Source organism: Oncorhynchus masou, chromosome 28 (assembly GCF_036934945.1).
Source record: "Oncorhynchus masou masou isolate Uvic2021 chromosome 28, UVic_Omas_1.1, whole genome shotgun sequence".
NCBI classification, from domain to species: domain Eukaryota; kingdom Metazoa; phylum Chordata; class Actinopteri; order Salmoniformes; family Salmonidae; genus Oncorhynchus; species Oncorhynchus masou.
Window position 1 is genome coordinate 45464159 of NC_088239.1, and position 22882 is coordinate 45487040.

At 45.3% G+C, this 22882-nt stretch overlaps 1 protein-coding gene across 1 annotated transcript; it reads right to left on the reverse strand.

The window, feature by feature from the left end:
• Positions 1 to 1076: 1076 nt before the first annotated feature.
• On the reverse strand, positions 1077 to 3395 carry LOC135517658 (growth arrest-specific protein 1-like). The gene has a single exon (XM_064942163.1). It carries the CDS (start codon positions 2842 to 2844, stop codon positions 2047 to 2049), a length of 798 nt encoding a protein of 265 aa, XP_064798235.1. The 5' UTR covers positions 2845 to 3395; the 3' UTR covers positions 1077 to 2046.
• Between the last annotated feature and the right edge of the window lie 19487 nt (positions 3396 to 22882).

Below are 22882 nucleotides of genomic sequence, written 5' to 3' on the forward strand. Positions count from 1 at the left end.
AGTAAAACAAGCTTGTATTTTGGGTGTTGACAGTGGAACTAAGCTCATGAGGCATTTATAAGCTACATTCGTCAAGAATCAAAATGGGTGCATCATTTACAAGTCCAAAAAGGGATGAGGTTAAAACTATTATTTTTGATATCATGGATGGCCAGTCCTTGACGTCCATAGCTCCGTCTATGAATTTGAGAGTCTTTACATTTCTCCAGCCCCGTCCCTCAGCTTTTTACCAAAACAGGTGAGGAGTATGCATTGTTAGTCTCAACTGCTGATTGCCGCTTTAGAGCAAGACTTAGATTGTTATATTTCCCTATAGTAGTGAAATAACCTGCTGCCCAGTGCCCATACGGCCACATAACATGGAACCCAAACCGGCTGCGCGCGTGCGCCATCGTGCATACATTTATTTTGTCCCCCCCCTACACCAAATGCGATCACAACATGCAGGTTAAAATATCAAAACAAACTCTGAACCAATGACATTAATTTGGGGACAGGTTGAAAAGCATTAAACATGTATGGCAATATAACTAGTTAGCTTGCACTAATTTGTCCTATTTAGCTAGCTTGCTGATGCTAGCTCATTTGTCCTGGGATATTAACCCTTGAGTTGTTATTTTACCTGAAATGCACAAGGTCTTCTACTCCGACAATTAATCCACACATAAAACAGCCAACCGAATCGCTTCTAGTCATCTCTCCTCCTTCCAGGCCTTTTCATCTTTGAACTTATATGGTGATTGGCATCTACACTTTTACCACGAGAACCGGCAAAACATTTTGTCTTTCAATCACCCACGTGGGTATAACCAATGAGGAAATGGCACGTGGGTACCTGCTTTTATAAACCAACGAGGAGATGGGAGAGGCAGGACTTTCAGCGTGATCTGTGTCAGAAATAGGAATGACTTCTATTTTAGCCCTTGGCAACGCAGACATTCGTTGACGCGCGAGAGCAGTGTGGGTGCAATAATTGAATAACATGGATTTCTAAATTTATTTTGCGACGCTCGAACGTGTCCGGCCTGGTCAGCATGTAAGGAAGAGAAAAGAGTGAAACAATCAAGAGACATATGGCACTTTAAGCAAGAAGACTTATATTTTCACCTCTGTGGACACAAAAGAATATACAATAGTCACCGTGAAGCACTTCACGTCATTTCTATACAGTGCAAATCTCTTCTTAGCAGTAATAAACAAATATCTCTGGAAACAAAATCAATATCATACAATAAACTGTACAATTTAACTTTACAGATTTTGACATATAAAAATAATCTCCCTTAAAACTTTTTGAAAACTTGTCATTGATACTGAGTTTAAGGAAATGTGTGTGACATGATTAAGGCTAGTAATGTAGGCTAACCAACCAATCAAAATATTTTCAGGTGCTTGCATCAAATGCATTATCCACTGACTAGAATTGAAATGACATCATAATTACACGTATGCCTATGTCTATTGTCTAGCTCATAAGAAAAGAAGAACACTTGATTAGTCTCTCCACATTACAACGAAGTGACTAACGAAGAGAACGCTTTAAATCCTTGCCGTTTTCATTATTGTCTCGAAACAGCTGGAAAGCAGCGTAAACAAGTCCCTTGTCTATCCACATTTTTGACTATTTTGTGATGATAGGCAATAGCTGATGAAATGAGTGTATAACATTCTTCAAGGGTTGGTTCAACTATGACATAGCCTAGAGGTGCACAGCTGTCTGGAAATGTATCTATAAACCTTTTGGATTCACCCCCCAAAAATGATACATTTGAAATATATAAGTGTTTACCTAAATTACTGACCCATAGCAGATCAGCACAGAGACAGAGTGAGACAGAGACCAGATGGAATGTTGAGAAGAAACCCCGTGAAGGTAGATAGCAGAGCAAAGGCCATAAAATCATTCATACACAAAACGTATATGCTAAAGCAGGTGTGCTGGTGTTACAACTTTCAGGAGCTATTATGTCCGTGTCAACATTTCACTGGCCACTCTTTCTCAAACAACGTTCCCAACAGCTGAATCAACTGGGGTAGGCTGCCCTATCAGATAAGATTCATTAGAACCAAAATGGTGGCCACAGAGGCAGTCCATACAACACCCTGACAGGCGGATCTGGATGAAAAACTTTTGTTTTCCACATATATATAATCCTCCATCTCGTCATAATCATCTTCAGAGTCGTCCTCTGAATCAGACAACCCGCTGCCCGCGTATCTGTCCATAGAGTCAAAGCAAAAGTTTTTCATACTAACTTTGACGTACTCGCATATGGTCCTCTCTGTGCCATCACAAACACAAGTATCAAGTTGTTGTGCTTTGGGTATATTGCGCATGTTGGCAATAACCCTCCTGCAGTCGTCCGAACATCGCTCCCCTCCGAAAAGTTTACGGCAGTGAAACAAATAGTCGCGCATCGCCGAACTGCATTGGGAGTCTCTCTCGCATTGCCGCCGGGCTTCGGTGCAGCCCATGTTACTTGTCCGAGGCAGGCACGGCTCTATGGCGCGTTTGGTGCTCCGGCAGACGGGGTCCGAGGCGCAGTCACAGTCCTCCAGAGACGGGCCGGTCTCGGTTAGATTCAGCTGGATAAGGGACGAGATGCAGTGGCTGGGACACTTCTTCCTATCCCCGTTGATAACAGGCGCACAGGCGTAAAGGTATTGGTCATATGCGTAGTGGCACTCAGACTCTCCATGACACTTCATGATGGCTTGCCAACAGATGAGCCGACGACCATGAGTAGGGGACGCGATGCAGAGAAAGCCGAACAGGACAAACGCGCAGCATAAATACAAAGTTGATCTCCCAGTCCACTTTATAAACCCGGCAAAACTTGCCATTTCGATGTAGACTGAACCAAATAAGACTTCAACATATGGATTTGTGTAGCGGTATCTACATTAAATATGTGTCCAAATGTTGTCAAGCAAATCCATTCCCTCGCATTCAGGCCGCTCCACTGGAGAATGAACGAGGTTCAGCAAATTATTTGCCGTGATACGCCCAAGGTGTGAAAACCGCACATCGCTTGCAATTTGTTAGATTGTCACTTGATACACTCACAATAAAAGTTAAAAGGCACAAATTAACTCTCCACTTATCTTCACAACAGTCGCGGCTTCACGAGAACTCTTCAACGTCTGCGTCCCATTGCTTTGCCGCACTCACAAATTAAGCAGCAAGAAGAGAAGTTTTCGTCGTTTTACCTTTCAGAAATATAAACTCCGCTCTGGGTAAAGTGTTATGGTGTATCCGCTCATGAAGCATGCATTCGGTGCCTTCTTCAGCTTTAAAATGATGTAAAGGAATGAGGAATGCGATGTAAACGATACGCCCCATAGAATAGTTACGACTGTTGAGTGTCTTTCGCGTTCCTCCGCATCCCTTGACAAGTGCCCTATTGGTCAAATTCGTTTTTGGGATTTTCTACTTGGTTCAGGGGCAGTGACGTGAAAGTTGAAACGTGACCAATGAATGAGCAGGGGGATAATGCATAATACATTTTAATACTATATACATACAACTTCTGAACTGAACTGCTATAACTTCCTATGAGTGTTTTCTTTATTTCATCTCCCAATTCTAGCTATATTGTCAATTATTTCCCAGACATTATTCAAACTTTATATATTACATTAAAATCATAGGAAACATGAAGATACTGTTTAGGCCGATAGATAATGAAAGAAGACATTAGAGCTAGTATGCCATCCATCACATTAGGCGAACCTATGGTTCAACTACCAGTGAAACAAAATGGTGAATACTGACCTTTAATCACACAGAATAATGACCAGTCCTTCTGAAGGTGGTGAATCAAATCAAATGTTATTGGTCACATACACATGGTTAGCAGATGTTATTGCGAGAGTAGCGAAGTGCTTCTAGTTCCGAGAGTGCAGTAACATCAAACAAGTAATCTAACAATTCCACAACAGCTACCTAATACACACAACTCTAAGTAAAGGGATGAAGTAAGAATATATCCATATGAACATATGGATGAGCGATGACCGGTGTCCTTGGAAGAACGGTGTCTTTAGAAACGCTGTGGTTATGTTGACTAACTCCTCGTAGAGAGAGGCTGGCTGTATCCCAAATGGCACCCTCTTTTCTATAAAGCACACTATTTCAGACCAGGGCACTATGGGCCCTGGTCAGAAATAGTGCACGACATACAGAATAGGGTGCCAATTGGGACACAACCTCTGAGGACAGCTGCTATAACAGATGCTGCTCCTCTTCACCCCTTCCCTTACACCGTCCATGCAACATAAGTGAGTATTTACACAAGCCTTAAGAGCCTTCCCATGTTACAGCACACGCGTGAATTCCACAAGGCACCACATGGACATGCCAATAAAGACATGACAGCCAGGGAGGACAGGAGGGTGAAGAAAAGAGAAGAGCCAGAGCTGTAAACAGAGCAGTGAAAAAGACAAGTGTAACCTTCTTTCACTTCATAAAACAAACACCTCAATTATCTTGCGCATATATACTCAGCTGTTCACCTCTTATAGACAGCTCTTCTTTTGATAACATTATGTCCTAGTTGTTGATGGTGCATCAAAAGTCCGTACAGGCCAGGGAGGGTGAGAATGATCAACGGGGGCACAGTATCAAAGCACATAAACAAACGTGCGGCCAGTGAGTGACTGAGTGGTCAAACCCAGAGCCACTGTGTCTGAGTAGGAGTGAAATGTGATAATTGAGTGATAGGCTAAATGCATCCATAGGTGTTAGCGAATCACCATAAATCACAGAGGCTGTGTCTGAAATGGCACTATTTGAACAAGGCCCAGAAGAAAAAGAAAGTGTGTGTATGGCCGTCTGTGTTTCCTCTGTCCCCTTCAGCCGTCGCCAGCCGCCTCAGTGCCCCTGTGACCTGTAAGACCAAGTCCCTCCGTCCAGACCAGAGGCCAGGCCAGAAGGCCAGCAGTCAGACAGAACCAGACAGAAACCAGAGGGAACCACTCAGTCACTGTGATACCCCTGACCCCCTGACCCCCTGTCAAATCAATCTGCTCTGACCACAAAGATCTGGCAGCTGTCTGGAGACCCCAGGACCCTCTACCCCAATTACTGAGATTAGAGAGTATTCAAGCTGGGCACAGGCAGAGCAGAATAAGAAATCCCACCCCTGACTCCTCGAGTCTCTCCCCCTCTCTCATACCCCTCAACTCTCATCTTCCTCCTCTCCCTTCCTCTCCCCTCTCTGTCTCTCTCTCCCTCTCCCCTGTATATGTCCCTCTCCCCTCCCTGTCTCTCTTTCCCTTTATCTTCTACAAATTACCCCCACATCACCCTAGCAGCCCCAGCCACACCAGCTGGCATACCAGAGCAACAGGCCTGCAGGAGAGTCATCTTACAGTCACATCAAAGACGAGGTCATCTGAAAAACGTGACATCCTCCAACTGGTTGAATCACTCAAGGGTGTCCACTATCCCCTCCAAGAGGGTGACGTCATGCCATATTAGCCTTGAGTGTCTACTTGCAGATAAATTAAAGCTTATTCATTTGGCCAAATGGGCATACGGTTTAGCCGGGGGAGGGGGGGCAGAAAGCGATTTTACTGCAAGTTAGCGTATTGTCGTTGTTTGTAGGAGTGAGGATGCGAGGTAAGGTTTGGTACACTCCAATGAGATGATTACATTTGTTTTCTATTTTAGAAAATAGTTCCAACAACATACCATAGAACCCCCCCCCCAACCAATCATTCTCTCCTCTAATCGAAAGCTGCATGCCTTAAAACAGAGCAGTCATGTCATACACTACATATATACCCAGTTGGTGTGAAAGTGTTGTTTTGACTGTTTGAGCTCTTTTGTGACTTACCCCCATCCTGCTGATCAAAGACACAAGACACAGGGCATGCTGGGGGGACTCCACTGTACGCTGCAGTTTAACATGAGCTGGTCTGTTCAAGCCAAACAGATGGGGACCCAAAAGAATACACATGTTTATACACACTTCAATATGAGTGTTATACATGTTTCACGCCATCAATGACTTTCTTCGAAGTGGTCTCTGGTTAAATGTAATGCACTATGTAAGGGAATAGGTGCCATTTCAACGTGTGCAATTTCAAACGCAGCCATTGTGATTTATAATCATTCACTCCGACAAATGGCTACATTTTCCACATGACTGAAATATTACATTGCACTCATACACTATCTTCCTTGAATTATGTGAATTTTCTAAAAACACTCAAGTAAGAAGTCTTCACACGCGGTGTTCCTGACCGCGTTTCACTTTTACGGGAAGAGAGCATAACACATAGCAGAAATCCCATCAGCGTTGGACTGAGGCCAGGCACGAACAAGGCCCGGATTCACTGAAGCCAGTGTGCCTGTGTGTGTGATAGAGCAGGCAGCTGCTTTCCCCCCTCTATGGACCCCTCAATTACTATCTCCAGTATGTTACTGTCTGACATTCTTTACTCTTATTACCTTACTCTTTTGTTTCAGACTGTTTCATTGGGAGAAAACCTAGGATATTGAGGATAATGTAGTTTCAAGATAATGTATCCCGGGTTCCTTCCTTCAACTGTTAAAAGTTCACTATCCTCCATATTTATACCTTACTATGTTTTCTGCTCGTTTCTTTGGAAAAACCTTTGAGATTGAGGATAATGTGTGATAATATATGTATCCCTTCTGAACATTACCTCCTTCAACTGTTAAAAGTTCACTGACTGACTATCCTATCCTTCCCCATTTGTTTGGAAGGAGTCTTTCTCCGGTAAGTTCAGTGTCCTGTACATGCGGTTGCTCGTGGCGACTCGTGTATAATAACGATTCCAGAATTGGAATGTGGTTCTCAAGAATAGATGCAGAAATACTCATGCAAAGACAGACATGCTCTTCACTGTGTCTCCACTGCTGTCAGAAGTCATTACATACAAGCGGCCGTGCCAGAATCCCTCACTGAGCTCTGCATTCAAGTTCTTCCAACCCTGGAGAGAGAGGGAGGGAGAGAGGGGGGGGGGTGAGAGAGAGAGAGAGGGGAGGGTGAGGGAGAAAGAGGGGGAGAGAGAGAGAGAGAGAGAGAGAGAGAGGGGGGGTGACAGAGAGAGAGAAAGAAAGGGGGAGAGAGAGGAAGGGGGAGAGAGAGAAATGGGGGAGAGAGGGAGAGAGAAAGGGGGTGAGAGGGAGAGAGAGAAAGGGGGGAGAGAAGGAGAGAGAGAAAGGGGGGAGAGAGGGAGAGAGCGAGTGGAAGGTAGGGAGAGGGGGAAGAAGGCCAATATTAAAAAGTTGCCAAATGTTTTCTTCCCTGCTTTTATTTAAGCTCTCTCCTTCGTTGCTAATGGAAACTGCAATAAAAAAAATCTCGATCTGGCTGATTTCAATTTCCTCCTTTAAAAAAAAGCATAATCATTACCATTGATAATGATGACATTAGTATAAGGGTGTCTTTGTAAAAATCAGAACATTTAAATTAATCAATGACTTATGATTTCTTGTTCAGACATGTGGCTTTGATTGTACTTTAGGGGGAGAGAGAAGAGAGGGAGACAGAAAGAGAGAGAGCGAGATAGATGGGGAGGGAGAGAGGGAAAAGGAGAAAGAATGAAGGAGAGAGGTATAGGGAGGATAACAGGGAGACAGATAGAGCAGGAAATAGGGTGGGAGAGAGACAGAGAGGGGGACACAGAGAGGGGGAAACAGAGGCAGGGAGGGGAAAACAGAGACCGAGAGGGGGAAACAGAGTCCGAGAGGGGGAAACAGAGTCCGAGAGGGGGAAACAGAGACCGAGAGGGAGAAACAGAGACTGAGAGGGGGAAACAGAGGCATGGAGGGGAAACAGAGAAAGAGAGGGCGAAACAGAGACAGAGAGGGCGAAAGAGAGGATAGTGAAAGGTATAAGGACAGAGAGAGAGAATGACAAAGTGAAAGAGAGAGGTAGAGTATAGGCTAGAGAGGGACTGTGTGTGAGACGGTAAGCCGACATTTTAAGTCAGAGAGAGTAACAGCTTTTCTCCTGGCTCAAGGTGCAGACCAGGTATGATGTCATATCTCCTTTCTCTCCACAGGCCCAGGAGGGACCAGGGTCCTGGACAGCATCCTTGGCTTCTCTCCACGCACGCACGCACACACACACGCGCACACACACAAAACACAACACAACACACACTCCCGTTCCCTCCCGGACTCTGTGCTCTTATCGTTGGGCTCAGGAGATTGTTCCAGGCCAGGCCAGCACCACATGTTCGCACACTGAGTGGATCCCTCAGGCGAGTGAGGAGAGGAAGCACCGGTCTGGGACAGAGAGAGAGTGAGTCAGGCTTTGAACCTCACAACAGAACAGAGCTAGCTGCTATGTAAGTTCACACACCGGTCAGAGCCAACAACAGCTCTATAGCCAGGAGCATCAACATGTGGAACCACCACAACTTCTACAGAGAGGTTTCACTGTGGTAGCAACCTTGAGTGTGTTTGTTAACTGCTTTGCCTCAGAGTACACCATGTAAGGATAACCCCCTGGTTCGGAAACACCAAAGTAGCTCATTTTATTATATTCTATTCTCACGGTGCGTTCTAAAGCTAAACAGATTACAAACTACCTCAGCCCAACTAGTCATTTATTTTCAACCCCACTCATCTTGGTTTCCTGTAAACAAAGCGTACATGGGCCAAGGTCTCATTGTCTCTAACGGAATTAGCCAGAAGAGATCAGCACGCACCCCAGGAGACAGAGGCACTGAGAGGGAGATGGAAGGGCTTTTGGAAAAACAATAACTATGAAAATCATCACATTATCATTCTGGAAGGACCCTTCCCAGCAGGAAACCAGAGGGGCTGTGGAACAGGTTGGAGACAGAGGAAAGTTGAGCTCCAGAGCCAGACATGCTGTATAGAGAGAGCCAGGCAGCCAGGCCCTGCTTTAGCCATTACCTAGCGCCTCGATAGGAGGAGACGGGGGAGGGGATGGGAGACGGGGAGAGATGGGGGAGGTTGAAGGTTGGAGACTTATGGTATGTGCAGTGAATTGTGGTTTTAACCTTTTACTGCAGTGGGCTAAATCAGGGTCACACAGAGTGATTCTTAAACAAATCTACTTTGAAACAAAAGTATGCACCTCAAACACATGGATTCGGGCTTAAAAAAAGAAGACACCTGTACCATGTCAGATATAGAGATGAAATGTATTACATTTTGAGTTTGCATCCCAATATTACACTTTATATACACATCACTGAAGACTGAAATATAACAAAACTGTTTGACATAGAAACACCACATTTTCATCGTTAAAAAATTATTAAAAGCATTCCCCCATGAGGCCAAAGTGGGTGCGCTTTTGATCATTGACTGCAGGAAAGGGCTATAGCAAGAATGAAAACACAGAGGTAGACTCGGATGACATGACAATCACCTGCTCGTGAAAAGAAAGTAAGCGTCTGTCTGTCAGCTGAATTTACATTTCAATTTTAGTGCATTTCAGCTGAGACAGGGAGGACATGACATGCTTATGACAGGCTATAACCTGCCATGCTGATGAAGTACAACAGGTCAGCTATAGTACCACTGTATATCAGGCTGACAATGCATCAAAAGCAAGTAAACCACTAAGACCTACCCTGTAACTGCATATGTCTACTTTCGGTCTCTGTGAGCCCCTGTTAGAGTCTAGAGGCCTTTCCTTTTCAACACACAAGGACAACAACCAGACAGAATACCCCGGAGGCTAGACCTAGTCCTTAGAGTATTAATTCACAGGAAGGTCTCCATTTCAAGAGAAAAATACATGGGGGGGGAGAAAGGCGTAAGTGAAAGACTTGGGGAGAAAGAGGGAGGGAGGGAGGGAGGGAGGGGGGTTTAAGATAAAGACATGAGGGAGAGAGAGAGGGAGGAAGGGAGAGGGGATTAAGAGAAAGACATGATAGAGAGAGAAAGAGTGAGGAAGCGAGAAGGGAGGCTCAAGGTTTTTGGGGGGGAAATGTGACCTTCCCTCCCTCTCCTTGTCTGAGATCTCGTATCTCACTGTCAGGAAATACCTGTCCAGGACAAGATAGGCTGACAGGACTCTGACACAGAGGTACCATTGTTCCTCCTGTGAAGGCCATCGAGGGCAACGTGAAAGGGGGGAAGTCACAGCCCACGACACAGGACCAAACAGTACCCTACTGACCAAATCTGAGCCAGAGAAGAAGGAGTCGCACTCAACACCCACACTGTACATTAAATGACTGTGACTCATTCAGTCATTGAGGACAGTAGAGAACAAGTTTAAAATCCTAAGTGGCTGGTAAGGGCTATTGTGTGGACTGAGGAGAAGTCAGCAGCCAAAAGGGATCTAAAAAGAAAGATCGGAGATCCTCAAGCAGCACAGGAGTCATTTGTAATCGCACAGAACCTCGATCAGTGCTACTGTATTCTCAACGAGCATAAACACAGTCAGTCCTCCTGATCACACACTCTCCTTTTCACTGTGGCACACTGGCTCTTCAGATGAGGGTGTAATGACTGTTTATGCTAACCACATGGTTTAGACTTAGCGAGCGCTGAGGATGCTGCCAGAGGATATGGGTTTGGATGTCAAAGACCACGGCACCGCATACCCCGCTGTGTGTCTGAGTAGCTAGCTAGTCATCCTATGGATACTTTGGTTCATACAAACGACAGACACATGAGAAGCACATACACTAAAACTGGAGGTAAATCACTGTCAAGTTGGTGGATTTGTTTTAGCAGCCATTAATGAGACTCTGTTTCTCTACAGAGGTCCTTGGAAACTATATTTGGGCGTCAAATAATGTTTAAATCTGTTATTTGACATCAGTTGAGTTCTTTTAATTCTGGTCATTCTGATAAACCACAGAGACTTTCTTAGCCTGCTCATTTGTTAAGATAGATTCTGTCAGGGCTTGGCAGTGGAGGCCAGGGTGTGACTGTATTGAGGGTGGGACCATTAGTCTATCTGGCTGTGTTTGTGAGAGGTCATTGCACACACACACACATGGCAACATGATATGGGTGAGTTTCACATCCACACACACACACACACACACACACACACACACACACACACACACACACACACACACACACACACACACACACACACACACACACACACACACACACACACACACACACACACACACACACACACACACACACACACACACACACACACACACACACACTAATGATGCAGGGGTCATGAAATATTGTGTGGATGAAGGGCGGATGGGTGACGGGCAGGTTGGATAAAGAGAAAACAATACCTCGTAAAAATACATAAATGTATCATTCTTGTGCAATTTATACCTATAAGCTGCATTGTGGTTTTTCTTTCATTATTTTAGGCTATCTGGCATTAGTGCACAAGCCTAAGCTTTATGTTTGTTTTGATTTGTTTAACATGTTTTGGTTACTATACATGATTCCATATGTGTTATTTCATAGTGTAGAAAATAGTTTTAAAAAATAAAGAAAAATCCTTGAATGAGTAGGTTCTAAAACCTTTGACTGGTAGTGTACATTTATGGATTTTTTAAGTTAGTGTTTTTCTCTTTATTCAACCATCCCACGCCCAACCACCCTTTATTCACACAATATTTCATAACCCTAAATCTGCCCGCCCTGCAGATATAACTGTGGGGACTGCAGGTTATGAGTCAATGCGCACATCCCTAAAACACATACAGACAGACAGACACACACACACACCTGATTGCTCAGTGTACCCAGGGTTGGGTAGAAAGCAGAACGTTAGCATCTGGGACCTCAATTCCAGGGTGCATAGCGTAGTGTAACCCTATCCCCCTTGCTCACACACACACACACACACACACACACACACACACACACACACACACACACACACACACACACACACACACACACACACACACACACACACACACACACACACACACACACACACACACACACACACACACACACACACACACACACACACACGTACACCCACCCACTTACACACACTGGAGTGAGCAGGTCCTGAGGGCTTGGCCATCCGCCAGCCTTGTATGGGCCTCATGCTAAGCCATGTCTTTAAGGCGTAGCCATTGTTTCAGAGAGAGAGAGGGGAGAGAGAAAGGGAGAGAGTGAGAGAGAGAGAGAGAGAGAGAGAGAGAGAGAGAGAGAGAGAGAGAGAGAGAGAACACACAGCGAAAAATTAGTTGTGACCCAGGGCTTTCCTGACATCCGCCTTAGTAATCGGAGTGCCGAGAGAAAGCACTGCTGCTGTTGGAATAACAGACACAGGACATACCGTTGTTCCCGCCCATATCATCATCATGAAGCCAGCCAGCCCCCGCTATAACCCAGCACACACATACAGGCACACACGAACCACGGGCACGCATGCAAGCATAGACAGACACAGCCCCAACAGTATGCCGTTTTGGTGTCCTCCCTGTCTCAGTATGTTTGGCATCAAGTCTCTTTATGTTCAGCATAAGTCCTGTTATGTTGTGGACGCTCAAGTACGTCTTTCCCTTATCTGGAAATACTCTATTGTCTGTAGGATAGTGCTTGGCTTGTTCAACCAGACAGTTGTCAAAAGTGTGAAGGTCAGTCAAGTGTCATGGGTAGATACTGTCTTTCTGTACTGTCCTGACAACATACTTTGGTGTAAGCAGTGTGCCCCTAAGCCCTGAATTTATCCTCACAACGGTCTATCATATAGGTTAGCAAGCAAGGCATTGTCAAAGCAAAGCAAACCAAAGCACTAAAACAGTCAATTATTGGATGCTGTGAATTTTACGAACACTGCTTGAGGAAAAGGAACGTTGCTGGCCGGGTTGTGACGTGTTGCAGCCTGTTTAACAATGTAATATCATTGTTATGGCCATTGTTTCGATGGCACCGATGATGAAGGCTGATGTTTTACATGTTCCTATCCAATTGTGTTTTTTGTTTGTTTCTTTGCATTGTTTGTTTGTTATTTTTTTAAACTCATTTTTTACATAATGTTGCTGCTACCGTCTCTTATGACCGAAAATAACTTCTGGACATCAGAACTGCGATTACTCACCACTTACTGGCAGAATCCTTTTTTTCCTTTAACGAGTCTGACCAGCCCGACGTGAATGACATACTGCTTTCCCGGGAACAGGCCTAGATCCCCGTCATTTGCGTGAAGAGGAGGCGGAAAAAAAGGGCCCGGAGGGCGGGCTGTCTTCTGAGAATTCGTAGGCTGCCTTCTGAGAATTCGTAGGTGATCCCCACTGCCTTCCATTCTGCTTGCAAACGTGCAATCTTTGAAAAATAAAATTGATGACCTACCAATGGTACATTCAAAACTGTAACATCTTATGCTTCAAGGAGTCGTGGCTTAACGACGACATTATCAACATACAGCTGGCTGGTTATATGCTGTATCGGCAGGATAGAACAGCGGCGTCTGGTAAGACAAGGGCGGCGGACTACGTATTTTTGTAAATAACAGTTGGTGCACGATATCTAAGGAAGTCTTGAGGGTTTGCTCGCCTGAGGTAGAGTATCTCATGATAAGTTGTACAGTAGACCACACTATCTACCTAGAGAGTTTTCATCTGTATTGTTCGTAGAGGTTTACATACCACCACAGACTGAGGCTGGCACTAAGACCACACTCAATGAGCTGTATTCCACCATAAGCAAACAGGAAAGCGCTCACCCAAAGGCGGCCTCCTAGTGGCCGGGGACTTTAATGCAGAGAAACTTAAATCCATTTACCAAATTTCTATCAGCATGTTAAATGTGCAACCAGAGGGAAAAAACTCTGGACCACCTTTACTCCACACACAGAGACACATACAAAGCTCTCCCTCACCCTCCTCCAATCTGACCATAATTATATCCTCCTGATTCCTGCTTAGAGGGCAAAAATGTATGTATGTAGGAGGCACCAGTGACTCGATCAATAAAAAAAAGTGGTCAGATGAAGCAGATGCTAAGCTACAGGACTGTTTTGCTAGCACAGACTGGAATATATTCCGGGATTCCTCCGATGACATTGAGAAGTACACCACATCCGTCATTGGTTTCATCAAGTGCATTGATGACATCATACCCACGGTGACCGTACATACATATCCCAACCAGAAGCCATGGCTTACAGGCAACATCCGCACTGAGCTAAAGGCTAGAGCTGCTGCTTTCAAGGAGCGGGACTCTAACCCGGAAGCTTTTAAGAAATCCAGGCAAGCGTCAAAACAGGACTTAGATCGAATCGTACTACACCAGCTCACCATTACAGACTACAAAGGGAAGCACAGCTGAGAGTTGCCCAGGGACACGAGCCTACCAGATGAACTAAACTACTTCTATGCTTGCTTCGAGGCAAATAGCACATGCATGAGAGCACCGGCTGTTCCGGAGAACTGTGTGATCACGCTCTTCGCAGCCTATGTGAGTAAGACCTTTCAACAGGTCAACACTCACAAGGCCGCAGGGCCAGACGAATTACCAGGATGTGTACTCCGAGCAGGCGCTGACCAACTGGCAAGTGTCTTCACAGACATTTTCAACCTCTCCCTGTCTGAGTCTGTAATACCAACATGTTTCAAGCAGACCACCATAGTCCCTGTTCCCAAGAACACTAAGGTAACCTGCCTAAATGACTACCGACCTGTAGCACTCATGTCTGTAGCCATGAAGTGCTTTGAAAGGCTGGTCATGGCTCATATCAACACCATTATCCCAGAAACCCTAGACCCACTCCAATTTGCATACCGCCCCAACAGATCCACAGATGATGCAATCTATATTGCACTCCACACTGCCCTTTCCCACCTGGACAAAAGGAATACCTATGTGAGAATGCTATTCATTGACTAAAGCTCAGCGTTCAACACCATAGTGCCCTCAAATCTCATCAATAAGCTAAGTACCCTGGGACTAAACACCTCCCTCTGCAACTGGATCCTGGACTTCCTGACGGGCTGCCCCTAAGTGGTAAGGGTAGGTAACAACACATCCGCCACAATGATCCTCAACTCAGGGGCCCCTCAGGGGTGCGTGCTCAGTCCCCTCCTGTACTCCCTGTTCACTCATGACTGCATGGCCAGGCACGGCACAATCATTAAGTTTGCCAATGACACAACAGTGGGAAGGCCTGATCACTGACAACGATGAGACAGCCTACAGGGATGAGGTCAGAGACCTGGCCATATGGTGCCAGGACAACAACCTCTCCCTCAACGTGATCAAGACAAAGGAGATGATTGTGGACCACAGGAAAAAGAGGACCAAACTACCCCACCAATCTCATCGACGGGGCTGTAGTGGGGCAGGTTGAGAGCTTCAAGTTCCTTGGTGTCCACATCAGCCAACAAACTAACATGGTCCAACAAGCGCACCAAGACAATCGTGAAGGGCAGGGCACAACAAAACCTATCCCCCCTCAGGAGACTGAAAAGATTTGGCATGGGTCCTCAGATCCTCAAAAAGTTCTACAGCTGCACCATCGAGACCATCCTGACTGGTTGCATCACTGCCTGTTATGGCAACTACTCAGCCTCCAACCGCAAGGCACTACAGAGGGTAGTGCGTAGGGCCCAGTACATCACTGGGGCAAAGGTTCCTGCCATCCAGGACCTCTATACCAGGCCCTAAAAATTGTCAAAGACTCCAGCCACCCTAGTTATAGACTGTTCTCTCTGCTAGCGCACGGCGAACAGTACCGGAGCGCCAAGCCTAGGTCCAAGAGACTTCTAAACAGCTTCTACCCCCAAGCCATAAGACTGCTGAAAATCCAATCAAATGGCTACCCAGACGATATGCATTGCCTGCTCCCCCTCCTCTTTTACACCACTGTTACTCTCTGTTGTTATCATCTATGCATAGTCACTTTAATAACGCTACCTACATGTACATATTACCTCAATTACCTTGACTAACCGGTGCCCCCGCACATTGACTCTGTACCGGTACCCCCCCTGTATATAGTCTCACTATTGTTATTTTACTGCTGCTCTTGAATTACTTGTTACTTTTGTTTCTTATTCTTAGTCATATTTTTACATTTAAACTGGATTGTTAGTTAGGGGCCCGTAAGTAAGCATTTCACTGTAAGGTCTACTACACCTGTTGTATTCGGTGCATGTGACTAATACCATTTGATTTGATTTGATTATGGTGCATGTATGTTACATAATACTGCATAGTAATAGGTAGTATTTCGAAACACACTATGCCACCTTGCTTTGTTCTGTTTGTACTTATATGGGTCCATCCATGCGGCATGGTGATACATAGCTAATAATAACCAGGCCTTTTCGTGACTGAAAAACCCTGGTGATGAGCCATGCGCGATGCTGCTAGCAGAAAAACCATGGAGGGATTGGAGACTTACAGTGACTTTAGTGGATGTCATACAGATGAGTCTGTCTCCCAAGACAGTAACCACACACTTTCACTCTAAACACACTCCCCTACTCCAGGCCCTGCAGCCGTGGTGGTCCCAGGGAACTGTCCTCACTCCTGACACCATCTCGTAAGTCTAAATAATGCCCACACAGACCCAAATGTCTCGTTTGTGCCCGAGCGCGCACACACAGACATGTAGGCATCCGCACAGACACACATACACACACTGTTTTCACACACACACACACACATTTTCTCTCACTTTCGATTCACAGCCAAAGATAAACACTAGGAAAATCAGCATTTTTTGCAACCAGAGGGGTTAAAAACTCTCAAGTTCAAACTACTTCTCCCTGGCCCAGCCTGTTCTCCCCTGGGCTGTTCCAATCTCTCTCTGGAGCTGACTGTGTTTGATGATCAGAGGGAACATCTTCAGGGGTGGTCCGACTCAGGGAGGGGTCTCTTTCTCTCTCTACCTCCCTCGCTGTTTCTCCCTTCCTCTCTCTCTCTCCCTCTTTATCTCTGTCTTTCTCTCTTTCTCTCCTTCTCCCTCTCTGTCTCTCCCTCTGCACTTTGGAAGCAGGAGGCAAGCAGCAGTCATGGGAGGCACCAATGGGTATTTTCTGACCTGTATATGACCGGCAGAAAGCACAGACACATGCTCTCGCTCCTTGTATTGCATGTGATGTGATTACAAAGTACTTGCTTGAAAATGAGATGGTATTTTTGTCCCGTCAATGCAATTTTTAATCGTAACATAGATGTAGCTAGCAGCAGACGGATTCACTATGTTGGAAATCTGAAGGTACTGTTGTCTCCTTCAATGTATGATTCAAATCTGATACTTCCATGTAGAATAAAGAAAATGGTATGATTTTTTCCTGTGTGCTTAACAGTGCCTATTAACTAGGCACTGCCCACAGCGGTTCATAGATTTTTCTCAGCAGAACAGATGACACATTTGCATGCCTCCCAAATGGCACCCTAGTTTGTATAAAGTGCACTACTTTTGACTAGGGCCTATAGGATAGTGCACCATGTAAGGAATATGGTGCCATTTGGGATGCAAAGATTCAGATGGATATCTCATGATGAAGGATCCTTCCTATCAGAGGTAGACAGGAGGAGAGAAGGGAGACCTGAGTTGTTCCGGGAGCAATTGCTGCTGCGTTGCCTAGCTACCGGCACAACTTTGGACAAAACATTTCACTAGAAAATGTACTTTCAAATGTTTTTCTACTGGAGCTGGATGAATAAATACCCTATGCCCTTATAACAGCCGAGTGGACTGCAGCAAAACTTTCTCCATCCAACTTAAATTGGCTCGCAAAGCCGGGTCGGGGCACATTTGTTTCATTCCGGATTCCAGACCTTAGCTAGCTCTACTGATTTATAGGGTAGCGGTTTCCCCTGAGCAACCAAAAAGTTTCCTGATTGAGGTAACTGGAGCGTTGAGGGAACTTTATTGAAGCGCATGGCATGCTGGGACTAATTTGTGTCGCCCCATTGAGACGTCCATATGAATTTAAGAAGCTGGGTGTCCCAAATGGCACCCTATCCCCTATATGGTGCACTACTTTTGACCAGATCCCTATGGGCCATTTTCAAAAGTAGTACACTATATAGGGGATAGGGTGGGATTTGGTATGCAGGCAGTGAAAATCTCAAAGCTGACTATTAAGGGAGAGGTGACTACACTTAAATATAGTGTTGTGTCACTTCCTAAAGGAGGAAGTAGTTGTCCGTAGGGGAGAATGAAGTACATTTTGTGTTGAACGTTGAACCAACTGCACAGTGTGGCTTTGTATGCGTTTACTGTATTTCTGTGTCCGTTGGGCCCCGTGTAGGTCTCTATATCCAGATACATATATTATGTCTGAGTCCCAAACTGCACCCTATTCTCAACCTAGTTTACTACATTTGACCAGACCCCTATGGGCCCTGGTCAAAAGTAGTGCATTTTATAGGGAATAGGGTGCAATTTGGGTCGCATCAAACATCATTCCATGCTACAGAGGTGGACGCAGGCAGGCTGGAGGGTTAAAGAGAGAGAGAATCTGAATTTGTGTTTAGCTCTGGGCGGTCAGGGTGGTCTGGTCTGTGACGACATTTGGTTTATGTTGTGTTTTTTTTAAACATGACTACCTACCCCTCTGCAGATCATCCTGCTCTGTTTACTGTCACTGGTAGGAGAGGAGAGGAGAGGAGAGGAGAGGAGAGGAGAGGAGAGGAGAGGAGAGGAGAGGAGAGGAGAAAGGCCACCTTACCCATTTACAGGAAATATGAGATCACTGGCCAGACCAGTGCCCTCACATAGTGGGTGAAAGAGCTTTAAGTAGATACTGAGTGTACAAAACATTAGGAACACCGGCTCTTTCCATGACATAGACTGACCAGGTGAATCTAGATGAACGCTATGATCCATTATTGATGCCACTTGTTAAATCCACTTCAATCAGTGTAGATGAAGGGGAGGAGACAGGTTAAAGAAGGGTTTTTAAGACTTGAGACAATTGAGACATGGATTGTGTATTAGTGCCATTCAGAGGGTGAATGGACAAGACAAGTGCCTTTAGACGGGGTATGGTAGTAGGTGTCAGGCGCGCTGGTTTGTGAGTCAACAACTGCAACACTACTGGGTTTTCCACGCTCAACAGTTTAGACATCCAGCCAACTCGAACACAACTGTGGGACGCATTAGAGTCAGCATGGGTCAGCATGGGTCAGTGGTACGCTTTCGACACCTAGTACAGTTCATGCCCTGACGAATTGGGCAAAATTAGGGATTGCAACTCAATATTAGAAAGGTGTTTATAATGTTTTGTAGAGTCTTGCCTGAACGAAAGGTGAGGGGAATGATGAAGTGTGCTTGAGTTCCATTGGCCATGGGGAACGTACAGTTTTGGAAGCGCTACAGATTACAGTGGGCTCTAAATTACTAGCAAAGGAGAAATTCATGTTACCTGATCGTAATGTTTTTGGGGGGAATAGTCTTTTCCAAGAGCAAAATAGCATTTGTGACAGTTTTACAAGTGTTACATAAATGTATCTTCTGGTAGAATTGTTCAGCTAAACTGACTGCCGACCCTACTGTAGCTATTCTCAAATGACCAGCAGAGCAGAAAGCACAGCATCTCCACTGTGATTGAACAAAACACAGGCTCTGAACACAAAGCATGGTGAGCCAACCCTAATGCTGTAACGCTGTGTAACATGAAGATAGGTTTGGGTCTCTCCATGAGAACCAACGTGTTCATCTCTCTACCAGCAGATAGCAGCGCCGACAGCCATCACTGCCCTGTTTTGTTTGTGTTAAGATTTTTTTCTGGACAGGCATAAATGAGGGGTTCGTTGTCTTCTGTGGACCCGGTAATCATTTGTGCCGGAATGTTCCCACGCAGCCAGGGCCCTGGCCACCTCCCTGCCAATCACCAGTGACAAAGCTGAGCCGTGTCTGAATGACCTATTTTCCCCCCACTGAGGGAGGGGATTTGAAGGGGGTAGCGATCGGTTTCGCTCAGTGAGCCCCATAACCAGTACTACCAACACCACCACAACAGGAGTTCTGAAGGGGAGGGAGCTGGAGGTAAACAGTGCCAGAAAGAACATCATCGAGGCCATGGACTTGAGGGAGGTTCTTAAGGTTCTCAGTTCTGGTTGCAAACGGGTTGTAACGATGTCATCAAGGGGAAATGCCTTCCCCCAGTGCATAAGGCTATGTCTCTAACACATGTACTGTAGACACGGGTAGCTATTGTAGGCAGCTACATGATAGGAAAATTAGAATGGTTTCTTGTTTAGATTAAAATAAATAAATAAATGTGATACTAACTGGTAATAGGTCTACTCTGTTGAGCTGAAAATGAAGAATACTTTAGTTCCTTCACTTTAGATACGTTCACAAAGTTTCATACATATTATCATGCTGTGCCTTTGGCTTTAAAATGTGTTTTTTTTTATGTGGCACAGTTTGCAGATGTATTGTACACATTTGTGTACATTCCCCACAGCAGTTAAACCTTGATGATAGGCAGGGAATTCCTACAGCGCTGTAGACAACACTTCACCAGCTCCTTGGAGCTGCAGTGGAAAATGATGGAGAGAAACGCCAAACATTTCCAGAGTCCTTCCATGCTCTTCCTCCACTTCCATTGTTTCATCCCCCTGGGGGTTAAACCTAAATCTGGCACTATGCTGTTTTTACTGGAAGACAAAACAACATTCAATTTAATCACCAGTCAACGTGAGCCAAGTGAGATGTAACACATATCCCCACTGCTATGGGAAAATGGAGGCAAAGCCCATCTAGATACTCTGAAATGATCGACAAAGACATGCACGGCAGCCAACTGGAAAAACACAACTTGTAACCCTTAAAGTTGTAGCCCTTCATACAGAGGTCATGCAGGGCAACGACTCCTGTGACTATGTAAACATGGGTGTAATGGGGCCAGACTTTAACAAGTCCAAGCCAGGTTCACTTCTTTACCAAAATAGAGAGATTTATCCAACAGTCTAGAATTCTGTAGTGACCATACGGTAGGTTACATACACAGCAGCAGCACTCAGCCTGGCGGCATGACTCTGACCTTACAGTATGTGTTGTTCCGCTACCAGGTTACAGATGTAAAAGGATACAAGGACACAAGGAGATAAGGTACGGTCATAGACATAGGACACATTCTGCCACTTCTGTAGCTGTAGCTTGTCAGGAGCAAATACTAAAACGCCTGACATTCAGTGAATCTTAATCAAAATAATCCTCTCACAAATGCTTTAAACAATGGCGCTAAAGAGTCCTAATCAGTCTCTAGCCAACGACTCAAACTATCTACAGACGTAAATCTGAGGCTGTGTCCCCTTTTCTCTTCCATCCCTCTGTCCCTCCCTCTATATGTTTACAGCAGGCGGTACGTTAGACACTGGCCCGTTTCAATTGTTTATTCTTAGACATGAGCCCACCTCTGAGTACAAACACTAAAACCCCAAACCCTCTGTGTCTTTGTGGTTGAAACAACAGGACCACCTCATGCTAATGATAAACATACATGGCGATATAAAGTGCATTCGGAAAGTATTCAGACCCCTGACTTTTTCCACATTTTGTTACGTTACAGCGTTATTCTAAAATGGATCAAATCAAATCGCTTCGATCTACGCACAATACCCATAATGACAAAGCAAAAACAGGTTTTTAGAAATACCTTATTTACATAAATATTCAGAGCCTTTGCCATGAGACCTATATCTCAGAGCCTTTGCTGTTACAGACTTATATCCATCCTGACTTGCCTTTCTAAAGTCTTGGAGAAGCCAAGTGAACAAACAGACCACCGACTATTTCGAATCCCACCGTACCTTCACCGTTAGGCAATCTGGTTTCCGAGCTGGTCACATGTGTACCTCAGCCACGCTCAAGGTCCTAAATTATATCATAACCGCCATCGATAAAAGACAGTACTGTGCAGCCGTCTTCGTTGACCTGGCCAAGGCTTTCGACTCTCGTATTCTTATCGGCAGACTCAACAGCCTTGGTTTCTCTAATGACTGCCTCGCCTGGTTCACTAACTACTTCTCAGATAGTGTTCAGTATGTCAAATCGTAGGGCCTGTTGTCCGGACCTCTGGCAGTCTCTATGGGGGGGGGGACCATAGTGTTCAATTCTCGGGCAGACTCTTTTCTCTGTATATATCAATGATGTCTCTCTTGCTGCGGGTGTCTCTTTGATCCACTTCTACGCAGACGACACCATTCTGTATACATCTGGCCCTTCTTTGGACACTGTGTTAACAAAGCTCAAAACGAGCTTCAATGACATACAACACTCCATCTGTGGCCTCCAACTGCTCTGAAATGCTAATCAAACTAAATGTATGCTCTCCAACCGATCGCTGCCCACACCCACCCGCCCGACTAGCATCACTACTCTGGACGGTTCTGACCTAGAATATGTGGATAACTATAAATACCTAGGTGTCAGGCTAGACTGTAAACCCTTCCAGACTCGCATTAAGCATCTCCAATCCAAAGATCAATCTAGAATTGGCTTCCTATTTTGCAACAAAGCCTCCTTCACTCGTGCTGCCAAACATACCCTCGTAAAACTGACCATCTTACCGATCCTCGACTTTGGCGATGTCATTTACAAAATAATACCAATTAAATGGTTTTGGCGACGAGTATGAAGCGAGGGCCAGCCAACGAGTGCGTACAGGTCGCAGTGGTGGGTAGAATATGGGGCATTGGTGACAAAACGGATGGCACTGTGATAGACTGCATCCAATTTGTTGAGTAGAGTATTGGAGGCTATTTTGTAAATGACATCGCCGAAGTCGAGGGTAGGGACAGTTGACCGGGGTAGGGGTAGCCAGGTGGAAAGCATGGCCAGCCTTAGAAAAAAGCTTATTGAAATTCTCAATTATAGTGGATTTATCGGTGGTGATACTGTTTCCTAGCCTTGGTGCAGTGGGCAGCTGGGAGGAGGTGCTCTTATTCTCCATGGACTTTACAGTGACCCAGAACTTTTTTGAGTTTGTGCTACAGGATGCA

Excerpts from the sequence above, each read along its gene's own strand:
- LOC135517658 (XM_064942163.1), bottom strand. The coding sequence starts at position 2,844 with ATGGCAAGTTTTGCCGGGTTTATAAAGTGGACTGGGAGATCAACTTTG.